A 13,917-nucleotide genomic window follows, 5' to 3' on the forward strand; every position below is an offset into this window, starting at 1 on the left:
TTAAATCTGCATTATAGGCACCTGTAGGTCACGTTTCATTGACCAAAGAAATTTAAATAATAAATCCTATTAAAAAAAAAGCTAAACACACTCTTCATAACATTAAGCTACTGACAATGGCCTCCAAAACAAATAAACAACAAACGCACCATAGAAACGAAGTAAACCTATCAAGTGACGTCTCTTCACGGCTCTTGACTTAAAACGACTTGACTTAGCGATTAAAACAAGTAACAAGCTCAAAGTAGTGGCATTTAGATATTAGACGTTGCAAAACCTTTATCCAAAATTGCCTATAAAGTTAAATCTCTATTACTCTATGAACGAAGAAACATAGAATGTGATCTCCCACATTTAAAGATGTAACCAAGTTTTGTCCGCCTTAACCACACAAGGGCGCATCAAGCGAGAGTATTTACTACGTGGGGAAAAAGGATTTTAATAAAAGTATTTTTTCAAATACTACTTAACATTCGTATGAAACATTTTAAGAAGGCGTCAAGGAACCATATAATCTGACTACTGATGACTTATTTTTTAATTATACATTGTTACTGGCCTAAATATTATAAATTAAAAAATAATTCGTCCAAATTATACTTAAAAACACAAGATTTAAATTTACTGAATATAAAACTAAAGCAGAATCCTTTGGAGAATAAAGTTTTTGCATTTAAACAAATAATATTTACCTGAAATGTTACTAAAATAACGCCATGACAACAAATTTCCTTAAAATTATACACAAAAATAAGAAACAAATATAGACTAACCTGAGAAAGAAAGGAATAACTTGAGATTTATTCCTTTTATACCTCCAGCCTTCTAGTGGTTAAGACGCGATGAGAGCGTGGTTATGAGTACACCATTCTATATTTCTGTGTTTTATGATAAATACTAAGAGATGAATAGGACGAAGATTACGTTGGCAAGAAACTCATATCGGCGGTTGATAAAGGCCATGGTTTCTTGCCAGCGATATTTGCTCCTTATTATGTTTGTTGTACCAACACCGAAAGGGTCAATATATATTGTAACGAGCTTTTATTAACGCTTCAGCTTTGTTTCCTAAGTCAGTTCATTCTAACCCATTTTTATTTCATCAATAACAATCTAACACGACAGTTTATCGGTAAATTAGAATGGAACCGGATACCCCTGGTCTGTGACTGAGCGTCGATCTTGACGCCGTCACAGATCAGGAATATTTGGTGCGAGTGAAAAGTAATCCGCATTTTGTCTGTAAAGTATGCCATATCTATAGTCTATCCAAAGTAGCTATGAACTCACCACATCTGAATTTTTGACGTCAAAACGTCGCGATGTTGCCGCATTTCACTTTGAAATTTTACGCATTTTTTATTATTTTAGCATCAATATATAACTAAATTCTAATATCAATAAAACAATGAAACAAAAATGTTATAAAATATAATTTATTTTAGCAAAGTACATCTAATTATCGAAGGACTTAAACTACAGTTAATTTTATTATATTTACATTGAACTCCTTTCTAAACCACCAATGGTATCCCCTAAAGATACTCTGATATCGCTGAATTCTCCCTAATGCATTTACCATATCTGCAAAACAATTAGTTATTTCTTTCTCTCCTCGTGCATTTCAACCTAATGCTCATATATATTGTGAATAATTACACACATATCTATGCACATAAACCTTTCACACTCTGCGATACGATTTTCTACAGTTATCGTATATTAATTACATACTCCCCTTTAGTTGTTTCCGCAGCCAATCTTGGTATTGTCATTATTGAATCTGGCTGTTTCGGTTACATGTTCGAACATATCCATTTTTAACCAGAATAAATGAAAAGGAAAATATTGTCTGGTATAAAAACGAATATACAAACTGCATTGGGCAATACATTATACGTCTTAATGATGTGAGTTCACTGCTACTCTGGATAGACTATATTGGTGTTTTTAGTTTTAAGGACTAACAATTGAATGATCCTGGGATGTTGTTTGTTAATATTTGACCTTCAGCGGCCAAACGCAGATTACTCTTTCACACCACCAATACAACGCAAATTAGGTATTTTTATTCAGTTGCCGTCGAAGTCTGACACGATGTCTTTCCCTCGCCCAGCTCGAAACTCAACCGTTTTCCATTGTTTTAGCCAGGAAGTTCCCGCTAGTGTCCAATCAAGCATCTACCACCACGACATGGAAGCACACAACCGCCAAACCGCTGCCGCCGCCGGCCTCGACTCCAGCGCCGCCTACCGACAAGCAGGACAAGATCAAGTCGTCCTCTTACGACGTGGACTTTTTGGTGAGCGGTGGGGGCAAGAATCACGGCAGCGGCGTCATCCGAGAAACGGCAAGTGAGAAGCAGGTGGTTCTCCCCTACAAGAACCACCTGGCGGCAGAGGAGGCCGACAAGGAGAACGTGAAGAACGAGGAACCGGCCGGCAAGGATTTTCACGTCGGGTCGGAGAGGACGCCGTGCGAGAACTTCGAACAAGACATGGAGACCTTCAAGATCTACAAGAACGGCGCCATAGTGCAGGGAAGCGCGATGGCCTCCAGAGCTAGCGTAGAACAGAAGATCCCCCATTACCCGCCGGCGGTACCGGCCAAGACCAAACCCGTCAAGCCGTCGAAGAGCGGCAAGACCAAGGACGAAGACAACTACAGCATCGATAAGATCTACACGTGCGCCGACAAGGGTTTGGAAGTGAAGCACGCTCACACGCCGTTAGCCATTGGCATCGAGGCCAATTTTAAAGCCAATCAAGCGGTGCTTCCACTCCGATCGCCAGACAAACCGAATGTGTGCGACTCCGTCAATCCCAAACAGGTCGAGGTTAAGCCCATCCCAGAAAGAGAAGAGGGCGAATTACCAACCATATTTTGTGGTGAGTATGAACCCATTAAGAATCCATACAGGAGTATAATTCTCGAGACGCCTGGCTCGCGACGTTGTCACTTCTTGCAAATTATACATATATTTGAAGAATATAACAAATAGAATGAATAAATTATCTTAAAAACACAAATAACCTAAAATTTCCTTTGAACTTTCCTTTTCCTTGCCAGTTAACTTTTTTTATTAAAATTTTTATCCTCTAGAAATACAATTAGCTTAAATAATTTATAAGACAACAAATATAGATTATTTGTAAATACAGAAATATTACAATAACAAACCAAAGTTATATTTCTATAAAAATATATGATTGAAACTTTTCCACACCACCCATGAAATAGAGTTCTACGCGCACTTTCTTCTGGGTGTCCGCCATAGGTCTGGCCGAGAAACATCAATTTATCACACTACCATATACATATAGAATTGTACACACCTCAACTTAATATATTAACTCAACATAGAACCCGATATTCAGCAAATTTAAGTTATTTGCCTGAATAAATTCCTTTTCTTACTTTTGATAACAAATGATTTTGTGATTATCATATTCCAAATGATATTTACAAAACTGTGACGTCATCGCTGATTGGCTGTATCCGTTCCAGTTCCCCATAGTGTGATAACCCCCAATCCCAAACAGCTGACCAACGCCGCCCTAGAAATACCGAGACTATCAACGGCCAAGATACATCCAAAACAACGAGTTAAAAGGAAGCTGACGGAGGTCAACAGCGGCGCGACGACCACTGCCTCCAAAATACCAAACACGGTGCTAAACGTGCCGTCGTTTTCCGTCTCACTGCCAGTCATCAAACTAGCAAGGAAACCGAAGGTCAGCAAACTGGACCTGGCGACGTTGCGCAGGAAGGCGAAGCGAATGAGGCGGCTGTGCAACAATCAAGAGGTTCGAATCAAATTACCCCCCTTTTGCCCTCAAAACGTATTAATCCCTTTTGCAGTACGATACCGGCGCGGCTATTTTAGGCAAAGGGCTCAACGTCAACGGCAGCTCGAGCAGTTCTGATAGCGAGGATGATTCCCGCGTAGATCTCTGCATCCGTTCCGGACCACCTTCGAAGGCGCCCCCTAGCAAGAAGAAGCTGAAGTTTCTGCGCGCCTTCGAGCTCACCACACACACAGGCAAAAATAGTCGGTTTTTCGCGAACACCCAACCGACGCAAGCCTTAATGGTCGTTGTTTTAGGTTTAGAGTTCGAGAATCTTCAACGGAAACAGCACTACTACAGTCCGCTGACCATACAGGTGCATCTGGAGTCGTCCAGACTAAGCCCGTTCGACGTCCCCCTCCCCTTTGGCTCGCCCACGGTCTTGAATCACGATTACGACTTTAAACTGAAGAACAGTTTCTTGAACGTGCTGGGCTTGGGCTGGGTGTCCACCCCTAACAGAAGAGGTTGGTATCAAATCGGATAGACGAGTCTGAAATTGATTTGAAACTGTTGTTCTGTTCGGTATAGAAATGGAGAAGGCGTGGCAGAAAGTGTTACGCGATCGCGTCAAAAGACGTTGCAATTCCGCCCTGACCAAGTACTATCTTAAGACGGAAGAAAACCTCCCCAAAGAGGACGTCAAGGTGCCCAGTCCGGAGAAGGTGCTCCGGCGCGAGACGAACGACAGCGATGTGTTTAAAATACCTCTGGTGCACCAGATCGTCAGTTGTAAGAAAGCGGACGTCGATGGTGTGAAGGAGATGGAGGAAAGCGACGATGAAGGAGACGGGGTTTCCAAATGGCCTGGTATCACGGACATCATCCATATGTACTGTCAGTACAATAGAGGTAGGTTTGGAGCTGTTTGTTTTCAAAATGGCTATCACTATTTTCTTTGTAAGAAAATTAAAGGTATCTTCCATCACTGTCCACTATTCAATTGTTTGTTCATAAGAACGAAATTGTTGATCAGTTATGCTGTATGCCAGTGATTGAAACAAGTATCTTCTATTCACATGTTCAATTGTAGGCTTTCGAACGTCATTTGATCGCTGTTCTACTGTTCTAACGACCATTTCTCTACTAATAATCAATTTAAATGCATCTTTTTGATTCCGTTAACACTAGGTCTTCTTCTGTTTGCCTCTTAGGCGTTAAAACTACTCACGGCACGTCTTTTCACCAAAACCATCCATAGCAACGTCATTGATATTTCGGTTCATTCAATGAGTATCGAAAAATCTCTACGTATTAACGGGGGATTAAAAGTTACTATGAATGACAACAAAGTTTTCTCTATATACTAAGAGTTTTTCAACTATCAACGTTTGCTTTTAATGCAATCACTGATGCCAAGTTATACCATTGAGCAGCATGTCCAAATGAATGTTGGTTGTAAAAAGTGTCGTTTCTTTCAGAGCATTTGATTTCCTTAGTTTTTAGAGAGAAAGAACAACCTGAATCCACACGAGGTTTACCAGACTTCTGTGCATATTCCAATAAATCGCAATGAACCGATGCCATTAAAGTCGGCACGACCAGGCCATTCAGATTTAGTCAAATCTATATGGCAGAGTCATTGGTCAAAGTTGGTCTACTTTAATCCGTGCTATGAGGACATTTCAACAATCTTATATTCAGTTAAGGGGGTATTCTAATCTAGAAATTAAAAAATGTATATTGTTGTGTCCTTTTTCAAAATTTCACTTATTTATATTATATTAAGATAAAGCTGTATTAGTGACGAGGCATCTAAACCATCTAACCTATATCTTGTTTTTTAACGATCGTAATTTGTCAAAAAGTTTCATTTTACTTTGATACTATAGAAGAATGTAGGCAGACTTAGAATGTATAAATATCCCCTGTATAAAATTGTAATCAAGTTTTGTTCCTTTAAGCCACAGGAGGGCGCGCAAAGCGGCCTGATTTAACTACAGGGGGAAGTTAAAAAATAAGATTTCAATAAAATATTTTATTGAAATACTAGTTAACATTTGTTTAAAATATTTTCAGAATACATCAAAAACCATCATCTAATTTGACCACTAATAAGTTATTTTCTAATTCTACATTGTTATTGCCTTAAATATAAAATAAGAAAGTATACATTAAAAATCATTAGTAAATATATGTTATACTTTTAATTATGAAACCTCCTTTTCTTTGTATATTTTTATATGGACTTAATTGGACACAAGGTGTAGTGTAGTTGTATTTTTACTCGTGTAGAAGATGGTCAGTTGCTGACCACATATAAGAAGCTTCCTGAACTTTATCATTATTTACTAATAACAGTTTCTGGGCTATAATATTTACCTTAAAGGCTACAAAAGTAATGTCAACAAATTTCCTTACAATTATACATAAAAATAGATAAAAATAAATAAGTACATAAATAAGTAAAGTTGTCACAACATTTGAGAATATGAAAATTGCTTTTTCACATTTCTTAATATCTCAGATATATTAACTCTTAATAATTGCACTCTTCAATTCCCCATATTTTGTCGACAGAAAGAACACAAGAGATCGAAGAACTGCAACACAGAAAAGCTTTAACGAAAGACCTCCTGACCAAAAAACAGCACGAGCTGCGCCTGCTGGAGCTCAAGCTGAAGGAGCTGCTCAGACATCAGCAAAGCGCCAAGCAACAGACCAAGAGCTTGGAGGTGGCCGTGGGCAAGCTGACGAAGATCGTCAACAAACTTCGGTAGCATTTACACATCGAAGGTGACGGTGGAGGAGGAAGAGGGCGATTGAGCCGCAAAGGAACTGGAAGGGAGGCTTGCAACCGCAGGCAGTGGTATTATCACAGGGTTAAAACGTTATTCTAAGTGTGTGCGATTGAATTTGCGTCATCAGTTCACGCCTTATTCTAGTTCCTTTTCGCCAGTACTACGGAGCATTTAGTTATTTATTACGTCTCACTGTTGTTACCTCTGATTTTGTTGTTTTCCTACTACGATGATGGGCGAGTGAAGCGAGAGCGAGAGCGAGAGAATGAGGAAAGGAGCGAAAAACAGTTCAAAATATCGATAATAAATTATTGTTATTATTTAGTTTTTAGTTAGGATTTCAAATTGTCTCTTTAATAGGTCGTAACAAATTCAAAACAAACAAAAAAAAATCGTATTTTCTTAAGGACAATTAAGTTATTTCTAAGTCTCCCCAAAACGATTTTTTTTATTCACCTTTCAAAATAGTTGTTGTTGTTGGAGTATCGGGCGGCGCTGTGATGGAGAAAAGTCGAAGAAAAAGATACAAGTGTAATGACAAAGAAATCAATTAAAATTCGTTCGTAAGTATTATTCCGTTATGGTTTTAAAAAATATGAACCGCGCATATATGGAGAAGCAACACGAAGGCGAAATTGACTTGTACAGCGTGTTGGATCCAAACCGAATTTACAGTTAAAAAAATTTTTGTATTTGTTTATGTTAAATTACGGGTGTTTTAATTTTAAGTAGGTGATTTTGTAGGCGAGAGAGTGGTGTTCACTGATTCTGTGATAAATACAATTTTAGTAATCTTGACGTCAACACTGTTTCTAGCATGACAAACCTAATAAATGTACATAACAAGTCGCCACGCCTTTTATTTTTGCCTTCCCTAATTACGTTAGTAGTTATATAACAACTACTCTCAAATCTAGCAGGTGTTGGAGCACTTCTGCCCCTCCAAATAAAAATTAGAGTTCGGTAAAACCATAGAGTTTTATCAGAACCCCTGAAAAGATCTGCTATAAAATAAACTATTAGTTTTATTATAGTAACCCGTAGCTATATCCCCCATAAAATCATTGAATGTTAAAGTGGGCTTCGAACGTTGAATAATAAGCCATGAAATATTGGGTACACCCATTGGTATATAACTAGATATTCTAAAATGTCTGAAAAGTTTTATTTCAACAAAGACCATTACCTCAATTTTATTAATAAACAACCTAGACTAGTAAATAGACAACCTTCCATAAAAAATGTTGTCAAAAATAAATTATCTAATAAAACTAATTTTTCTTAGAAAGTGAAGAAATAAGCGAACCTTGAAAATAATTCTAAATAAAGAAACTAGTCATTAGTTTGAAAAAGATCGAAATTTTAAACTATAAATTACAATACCTGATTATTACTTGATTTACTTTATTGTTTAACGAGCTACAAGTTGGATAGAAATTATTTGATAATTAAAGAGTGGTTTAGAGTTTTCTATTTATATTTATATATCAGGTATGTTCTTGAGTATATACGACTATTATTGTGTAGATTTTCAAGTTTGCACAGCTGTTCAGAGAAAGCTATATTTCAACAAGGAAACCACCACTTTCATCAAAGAAATATGAAATAATCCCCTTATTACCTCATTGTTTCTCAATATTCTTTAATAAAATAATCTATATTTTATGGCATGTAAATAAACAACCTTCCAGGGAAAGAATTATAAACCGATACTTGGTAATAAAAAATGAGGTTTTGCAAATCGTAGCAGGTATGCAAGACAGCGTTCAAATAACAAACACAGTACCTAAAGAAATAAATGAAAAGTTTTATAGTCTAGCATGTGAAACCTATTACGGTTTATACATTTAATACCCGGAAAGGTCTACACCGGACTAGCTCAATTAATTTATCTACCTGAAAAAATTAGTGTAGCCATAAAGATACCTAATAAAACTAAACCAACATTTTTGATAAAATGGATAATCAGATAGTAAAAAAATAAGCACACGTTGAAAATCAGTCTAAACAAAGCAAAAAGACATTTGTTTAAAAGAGAATAAAAAATTAAAATATAAATTAGAAATTATTACTACAAAATAGTGATTACAATGATCTCTATTTTTACTAATCTACACGCTGAATTGATTGAAATTATTTGATAAATAAAAAGGGATTTAGAGTTTTCTTCTGTTTTTATACTTGTATATCAGGTTTGTTCTTGGGTATATGACTTCTATTGTGTAGATTTTCAAGTTTGTGCAGCTGTTCAGAAAAAGCTTTATCCCTACAATGAAAAACCGCACTTTCTTCAGAGAAATCTGAATCCCCTTACTACTTGATAAAATAGTCTTTAAACAAAATTAGGTAAAAATTTTGGTAAGTATACAACCTTCCAGGAAAAGCGTCATAAACTAGTACTTGGCAATAAAAAAGGAGGCTTTGCAAGTCACAGCAGGTATATGCAAAAGATGGTTGAAACAAAAGTTTTATACTATAGCACCTCTTAATGCATTAAAAATTGACATTGACAGTTGAGGTTTAACCTCAAATAGGAAATAGGCTGGTTTCATTAAAAAACAAAATAGAAACAACAAAAGTAATTCTAACTGAAATATATTACAAATTAAAATTAAGATAATTACAAATGGTCCGATACTGATTACAATATCCAATAGCGGTAAACGATTTATTAGCTAAAAGTTACTTGATGTATGATAGGCACATTAAAAATATGAACACATACAAAAAACCTATTAAAGTGTAATCCCTTTATTATCTGGAAAGGTTCACATTGGACTACATCAATTAATTTAAGTTCAGTCTGTAAGATTATTAAAAACATCGTTACCCCTATATACATAATCAAAAAATTTAAGAACTCTTATTTACTGAACTACTAAGCTGGATGACAAATTATTTGATGACAAAAACAAACAGAAGCCATCGATTGCTGTTAAAAAACAAGAATGATTTTTAGATTTAATATTTGTATACCAGCAAAATAACAACAGTCGAATATCTAGCATCTATTACCACATTTAGCAATCCAAGAAATTTGCTGCCATCAAAAGCTCCAAAGCAATTTCAGGAGCGATAGGGAATTCCGGAATCTCAGTAGAGCTATTTGTGTATCTTACTTTATATGTGAAGTACATGCAAACTTTTTGTAAAACATGTGACCTGCAAATAAATAGATTCACGGTCAGATCGGCAATTATTTTTCATAATAGTTTAATAACTTACGGAATCTCACGGAAATTTACTTCATTGGCTTCATTCTCCGCAAACTGTCCTGGCCCACTCAGCATGGCTTTGATAGTACCAGAAGTCAAGGCATGTTCTCTTTTCACAATGAATTCATGGCCATCTGATGATATTAACTTTACATACATGGCGTCAGGTCCCTCACAACCTCCGTAAACTCTATCTTGTGTTTTGTCTTCCATGGTGTCACTCATTTTAATCTAATTTTAAACTATCTTTAGTACGTGCTTTATTTTGGTTAAATGTTTTTTTTAGTTGATGAAATATTTATAATAAAATGACAGTGTACACAACAGAGAAAAATAATGTATTAAAACAAAAACAGAAGTTGAAAAAACTTACCTTATACTTTGACAACTAACTAGCACAGAATAAAAACAAATTAGATTGAAGTGACTGGTGAAACTTCCAGATGTCAATGAATGTCAGCAATGATATTGGATTTTTATGCCAAAAGAAATAAGATTTGATAACCAATAGCGTTGAAGTATGTCAGGACGTTAGACTCTGTAGCTCTTTTGTCATAAAAATACAATGTTGTCATACCGTCAGTGTCTGTATCATAGTGTCGCCGACGTATATAGTATTGGGTTTTATCGATACAAATTGAATGAACATGAACTTATTCTCTTAAATGTCATATATATTATTAATATAGTAATACTTTATCGATATTAAGATATTTCGGGCACAATAATATGATGACGGAATTTATGTCAATTATCGAAAATTTTCGATTTTCAAATAACACTAGTAGAATATTTTTCAAGTAGCATCAAATATGTATTTTTAACTTAGTCAATTTTTATAACTAATATATTGTTATTCTTAAACTAATATTTTTATAGCATCTTTACAATTAAACAACGATGATTCTACTTTATACCTAGGTTATGTAACATATTATTTGTGTTACACAATAATTTTATATAAATAACATTTAAACAAGACAGGAATGGACGAATTATTGTTTCGGAGTAATAGGGGCATAGAATCTATGCAGGTACATTATTATTTCATGTCTTTTGTGTATAGAGGATAATATTGTTTTTATAAGGTACAGGCAGAAATTGCAGCATCTAAAACAAAAGACTTCTTCAATAATTATTCAAGACAAGTTAGCGATTTGTTTAAACAGATTTGGAGTAACACCCATGTTAATGAAATAAAAGGTGTCTTGTTGGAAGTTATAAAATTTGTTATTGATGTATCAAGTGATGTTAAAAAATATTTCATAGAATCAGTTGATTTGAAGTATTTATCTCTATTTTTAACACAAACTTTTGGAAACAAATGTAATATAAATGTAGTTCAATATTTTTAGTAGAATAGTGTATCATTTCATTATTTCAGGGACAAAGAGAGAAATTACATTAGCATGTGTAGGGTTTTTAGTGGGTGGTTTGATTGGTGCAGCTGTAGGATACTCAATAAGAAGTACACAAACTCCTTATAGATATATGCAAGCAATACAAGTTGTTCGTTATATGGGACCAGAGTCTGTAGCTGTATTACAGGATGCTCAAGCTCCATATGAATGTGGGGACTTTGATGTTTTGGTTAATGTTAAAGCTGCTTCTGTACAAGTAATAGATGCTCAGATCTGTTGTGGATATGGTAGAAATTTTAGAAAAATTTTAAGAAAGTTATATAATGTATATGTGAAATATCTTTTATATCATCTTTGTATTAATAATAGTATATTTTAGGAATCTGACTTGCCAGTAACATTAGGAAGAGATTGTACCGGCATAATAACGGATTTAGGCCGGAAAGTTAAAAGACTGGAGATAGGAGATGAAGTATGGGTTACATTGCCATATTGGTCTCAGGGAACTTTGTGTCAAACAATTTTAGTTTCAGAAAACAGGGTAATTTCTTTTTTTCCTTCTAAAATACATGATGTTGATTATTGTGAAATAGGTAGCACATAAACCAAAAAACGTTGGTTTCGAGGGGGCTTGCAGTATTCCTTATGCTGGTAGTATAGCTTTATCCACCCTATCAGAAGCCAACATTGACTCAAATAATGCACAAAATAAAAGGTATGGTGAATAATCATCGGTGGTTTTCTGATAGAGATGGGTTAAATTTTAGCTTCTTAATACAGGGAGGTTGTACTCCTGTTGGTTGTGTCCTGATTCAGCTTTTGAAAAGTTGGAAGGCAGATGTCACAGCTACCTGCTATAAAAGGGCTGTACCTGTGGCAGAGGCTCTGGGAGCAAATGAAGTCATTACTGTTGAAGATCCAGAAAATGCAGCTTCAGAAATAAATAGTAACAATATGAAAAGCAACAAAAACCTCTTGAAACAATTAGAACATATTAATAAGCAGTTTGACTTCATTATCTTGACGAAAAATGAAAGGTAGATATTTTGTGATAAAAGTGAGTATTTAATTATTGATGAGTTGATGTTCTTGCAGCGCTGATGATTTTAAAACGTTCTGTACAAAAGAGGGTCAAATACTCTCAACATACCCGCCACAACTTGCATCAGATTCTCTGGGATATTTAACTAGTTTGTTGTTTACTAGTTATATTTATTTAAAGGTAAAAATAGTAATATTTAGATTAACTGTTAACCAAGAACTTTAATTTATTTTTTTAGAGTTGGTTTGGTTCGGTATACGATGATTTTGACGAAGCCCATTTGTGCCATGTTACTTTGGAAAAATTGACGGAGTTGGTTGAGGACGGCGTACTCCAAACCGTGGTGGATAAGGTCTTCCCCCCTAGAGACATCGAGTTGGCCTTGCAACACATACAGTCGCCATATTCGATAGGCAGTGCCGTAATAACGTTTCGATAATTTCCAAGCAAATGTAATTGTTCCTATAGTACAAATTAAAGTAAAGAGATCTACTGGCTAATATTTTTTTATAGTCAATTGCATATTATTAGAGTCGTTATCGGTTGGTTTCTACACTTTTATATTTGGAAATGTGCATCAAGTTCTTTTTTAATATATTTACTCGGAAATTTGGAATGTAGAACTTTATATATATATACGAACTTTGTTAATACTTTTGTCTTTCATTTCCATGGCTTCCAAAGCATATTTTTAATTTAAAATAACGTACCGTGAACTAGGAATGCCGAAAACTGATTTGTCCGATTTACCGATATTTTTCTAAACCAATGTTTAAAAAAAACTGAACATATATTTTTTAATAAATCTTTTAAACAGGTGATTTTTTTTATGATAGAAATATATTTATATATCGATATTTTATATATATTTTGAAGGTTTATTAAAGATTCTATATAAAACATACAATATCGTTATATCGGCCAAATATATCGATATTTTTTTCAGAAAATATCGATACAACGATGTTCTCTCTGCATCACTAGTATATCTTAGGGTTGCCATATTAGGTTATGTTATAGATTACTGGATTAAGTCTCAATATTCGTAATCTGAGGTTGGAAAATATGTTGTGTTAAGACCTGTTGAATTATATTGCTAATAATTAAAAATGAATTATATTAATAGTAGTTCAAATGTACAACATTTGAATATCGCTCCACATTCTTCTCTTATGCAAAAGCTTGAATAATTATTATCAGAATGAAGAAAATAGTTCAAATAATCTCGTACCACATACAATTTTACACCTATTACATAAATTCACAGGACATATAGAACTGAAATTAGGGATGCAGAAAAAATATCGTTCTATCCATATTTTCTGAAAATAATATCGATATTCTTTTATCCAAAATTTTTGAGAATAGATTAAACATGATTTTTAAAGAAACCTTTAAAATCGGTACTTAATTTTAAAACTTTATCAATAAAATATATAAAATAAATTAAAAAAAAATTATATATATATATATATATATATATATTTAGGCTAATATTTCACTTTTATTATTTTTTGTTAAAAATATCGATATAATAATTTATCTATGTTTTTGGCTGATTATCGATAATTTTGGGATCGAAATTTTGAAAAATAAATTTAATATAATTTTCAAATTTTGTTACTTAACTTTAAAGGTTCATTAAAATATCATTCTCTGAAATATTTAGAAAAAAAATTTTTTAGGCAAAATATAATCGATATATCGATT

The 13,917-nt window shown here is 34.3% G+C and overlaps 3 protein-coding genes across 17 annotated transcripts in view; 2 read left to right on the plus strand and 1 right to left on the minus strand.

Annotated features, from left to right (window-relative positions):
- LOC143201598 (MAP7 domain-containing protein plexus) overlaps positions 1-7,438 on the plus strand; it is a 28,119-nt gene extending 20,681 nt beyond the window's left edge. For 11 of the 12 annotated variants that reach the window (XM_076412750.1, XM_076412753.1, XM_076412754.1 and 8 more), the window contains 6 exons: positions 2,148-2,888; positions 3,508-3,806; positions 3,862-4,051; positions 4,106-4,315; positions 4,380-4,700; positions 6,369-7,438. In XM_076412750.1, the coding sequence (XP_076268865.1) occupies positions 2,148-2,888; positions 3,508-3,806; positions 3,862-4,051; positions 4,106-4,315; positions 4,380-4,700; positions 6,369-6,568 (1,961 nt within the window). In that variant the 3' untranslated portion in view covers positions 6,569-7,438. The remainder of the gene's footprint in view (positions 1-2,147; positions 2,889-3,507; positions 3,807-3,861; positions 4,052-4,105; positions 4,316-4,379; positions 4,701-6,368) is intronic. The other variant, XM_076412758.1, reaches the window with a different exon arrangement.
- Positions 7,439-9,168: 1,730 nt separating this feature from the next.
- On the minus strand, positions 9,169-10,324 carry EloC (transcription elongation factor elongin C). Its single transcript, XM_076412781.1, has 3 exons — positions 10,178-10,324; positions 9,815-10,035; positions 9,169-9,751 (listed from the first exon to the last, which is right to left on the minus strand). Exons 2-3 carry the CDS (start codon positions 10,027-10,029, stop codon positions 9,610-9,612), a joined length of 357 nt encoding a protein of 118 aa, XP_076268896.1. The 5' UTR covers positions 10,030-10,035; positions 10,178-10,324; the 3' UTR covers positions 9,169-9,609.
- A 230-nt stretch (positions 10,325-10,554) lies between these two features.
- Positions 10,555-12,860, plus strand: LOC143201604 (NAD(P)H oxidoreductase RTN4IP1, mitochondrial). Of its 4 annotated transcripts, none has more exons than XM_076412772.1 (8): positions 10,555-10,838; positions 10,893-11,130; positions 11,189-11,490; positions 11,545-11,706; positions 11,759-11,880; positions 11,933-12,202; positions 12,261-12,387; positions 12,446-12,860. In XM_076412772.1, exons 1-8 carry the CDS (start codon positions 10,791-10,793, stop codon positions 12,644-12,646), a joined length of 1,470 nt encoding a protein of 489 aa, XP_076268887.1. In that variant the 5' UTR covers positions 10,555-10,790; the 3' UTR covers positions 12,647-12,860. The 4 variants fall into 4 exon arrangements, with proteins under 4 accessions (XP_076268887.1, XP_076268885.1, XP_076268888.1 ...); XM_076412770.1 differs by having other exon boundaries at positions 10,556-10,838; positions 12,261-12,396; XM_076412773.1 differs by having other exon boundaries at positions 10,556-10,838; positions 10,899-11,130.
- The last annotated feature ends 1,057 nt before the right edge of the window (positions 12,861-13,917 follow it).

Source organism: Rhynchophorus ferrugineus, unplaced genomic scaffold, assembly GCF_030347505.1.
Source record: "Rhynchophorus ferrugineus isolate W39M unplaced genomic scaffold, kcgeb_rfMv2 rfM8, whole genome shotgun sequence".
NCBI lineage: Eukaryota > Metazoa > Arthropoda > Insecta > Coleoptera > Curculionidae > Rhynchophorus > Rhynchophorus ferrugineus.